Source organism: Myotis brandtii, unplaced genomic scaffold, assembly GCF_000412655.1.
Source record: "Myotis brandtii unplaced genomic scaffold, ASM41265v1 scaffold384, whole genome shotgun sequence".
NCBI lineage: Eukaryota > Metazoa > Chordata > Mammalia > Chiroptera > Vespertilionidae > Myotis > Myotis brandtii.
The window spans coordinates 6,005,047-6,006,356 of record NW_005364745.1 but is presented as its reverse complement, the minus strand read 5'-3'; the positions used below and the strand labels follow the sequence as shown (position 1 = coordinate 6,006,356).

The window sequence follows — 1,310 nt, the reverse complement described above, 5'->3', positions numbered from 1 at the left end:
ATGTGCAGCCAAGGTTGAGAACCACTGGTCTAGGAGAAGGAACACTTTTTGATGTGAAAATGCCATTTTCTTCTTTTTTTAAAAAAAGTTGATGTCAGAGAGGAAGGGAGAGGGGGAGAGAGAGAGAGAGAGAGAGAAACATCCATGATGAGAGGGAATCATGGATCGGCTGCCTCCTGCACGCTCCACACTGGGGACAGAGACCGAAACCCGGGCATGTGCCCTGACCGGGAATTGAACCGTGACCTCCTGGTTCATAGATCAATGCTCAACCCTTGAGCCACATCCACCAACCAAAATGCCATTTTCTTTGAGTGATTTCACCGATTCGAGTTCTCTGTCCTCCTGAAGGGCACACACAGGCTCTCCCTCACCAGCCCAGACGCCTGCTCGCTGGGGACAGCCACGTGGCGTCCCCCGGGAGGGCTGAGGCTAGCTCACCATCTTCCGCCTCCGTCTTTCTGGGGACATGTGTGTGTCATGTGTGCTGACACGTGTGTGTGGGTGCACCCGCCCCGCCGCACCTGCGTCTGCTTGGGGCCGATGTCCATGCGCTCCAGCAGGTTGTTGAGGAAGGCGGTGACGCTGTCCCAGGGGTAGATGCTGTTGGAACCGTCCAGCACGATGACGATGTCCAGCTGCGTGCCGCACTCTGCAAGACAGGCAGCGCATGCGCCTCAGGCAGGAGGGCTCCTGGCCCCGGGGGCGCCCAGGCCTCACTGACGTTTTACAGGGCGCACGCGTGACTTTCAGACCAGAAACAACAGTTAGAAAAGCAGAAGTGGCGCCCATTGCATTCCGTCACCACGGGGTCGGAGGTCTAACCAGGCAAAGCTCCTCTCCCCCTAACCTTCTAACACCGCATGGGCATGGCTGAGCCTGCCCCAGTGGGAGCTTTATAAAGGGTGTCTCAAAATTCACGCAAGAAGTAATTTTGATAGAAAACACAGGTTTATAATTAAAAATTGTACATTTTTTTATTGATTCATAAAGTATACAGTATAGGGTTATGTATGGAATAGCTATTGGGTAAATGGCCTCCACGGCTTTGCTGGCACATACGCACTCTTTTGTTGAAATTTTCCATGACCGTTTTGCATTAATGTGGCTGAATTTCGATGAGGCTCGTTTTCATCTTGATGGCTTGGTTAATCGACAAAATTGTCACATTTGGGGTTCAGAAAATCCACGAGTGATTGTTGAGAAACAAATGCATCCACAACGTGTCACTGTTTGGTGCGGATTTTGGGCTGGAGGCATCATCGGACCATTCTTCTTCGAAAATGCGGCTGCTCAGGCAATAACAGTTA

The 1,310-nt window shown here is 51.6% G+C and overlaps 1 protein-coding gene across 1 annotated transcript in view; it reads right to left on the bottom strand.

The window, feature by feature from the left end:
• Positions 1 to 422: 422 nt before the first annotated feature.
• The window catches only part of LOC102247758 (integrin alpha-1-like), a 16,758-nt gene continuing 15,870 nt past the window's right edge, over positions 423 to 1,310 (bottom strand). The window contains exon 5 of the mRNA XM_014544895.1: positions 423 to 652. Within this exon, the coding sequence (XP_014400381.1) occupies positions 438 to 652 (215 nt within the window). The 3' untranslated portion in view covers positions 423 to 437. The remainder of the gene's footprint in view (positions 653 to 1,310) is intronic.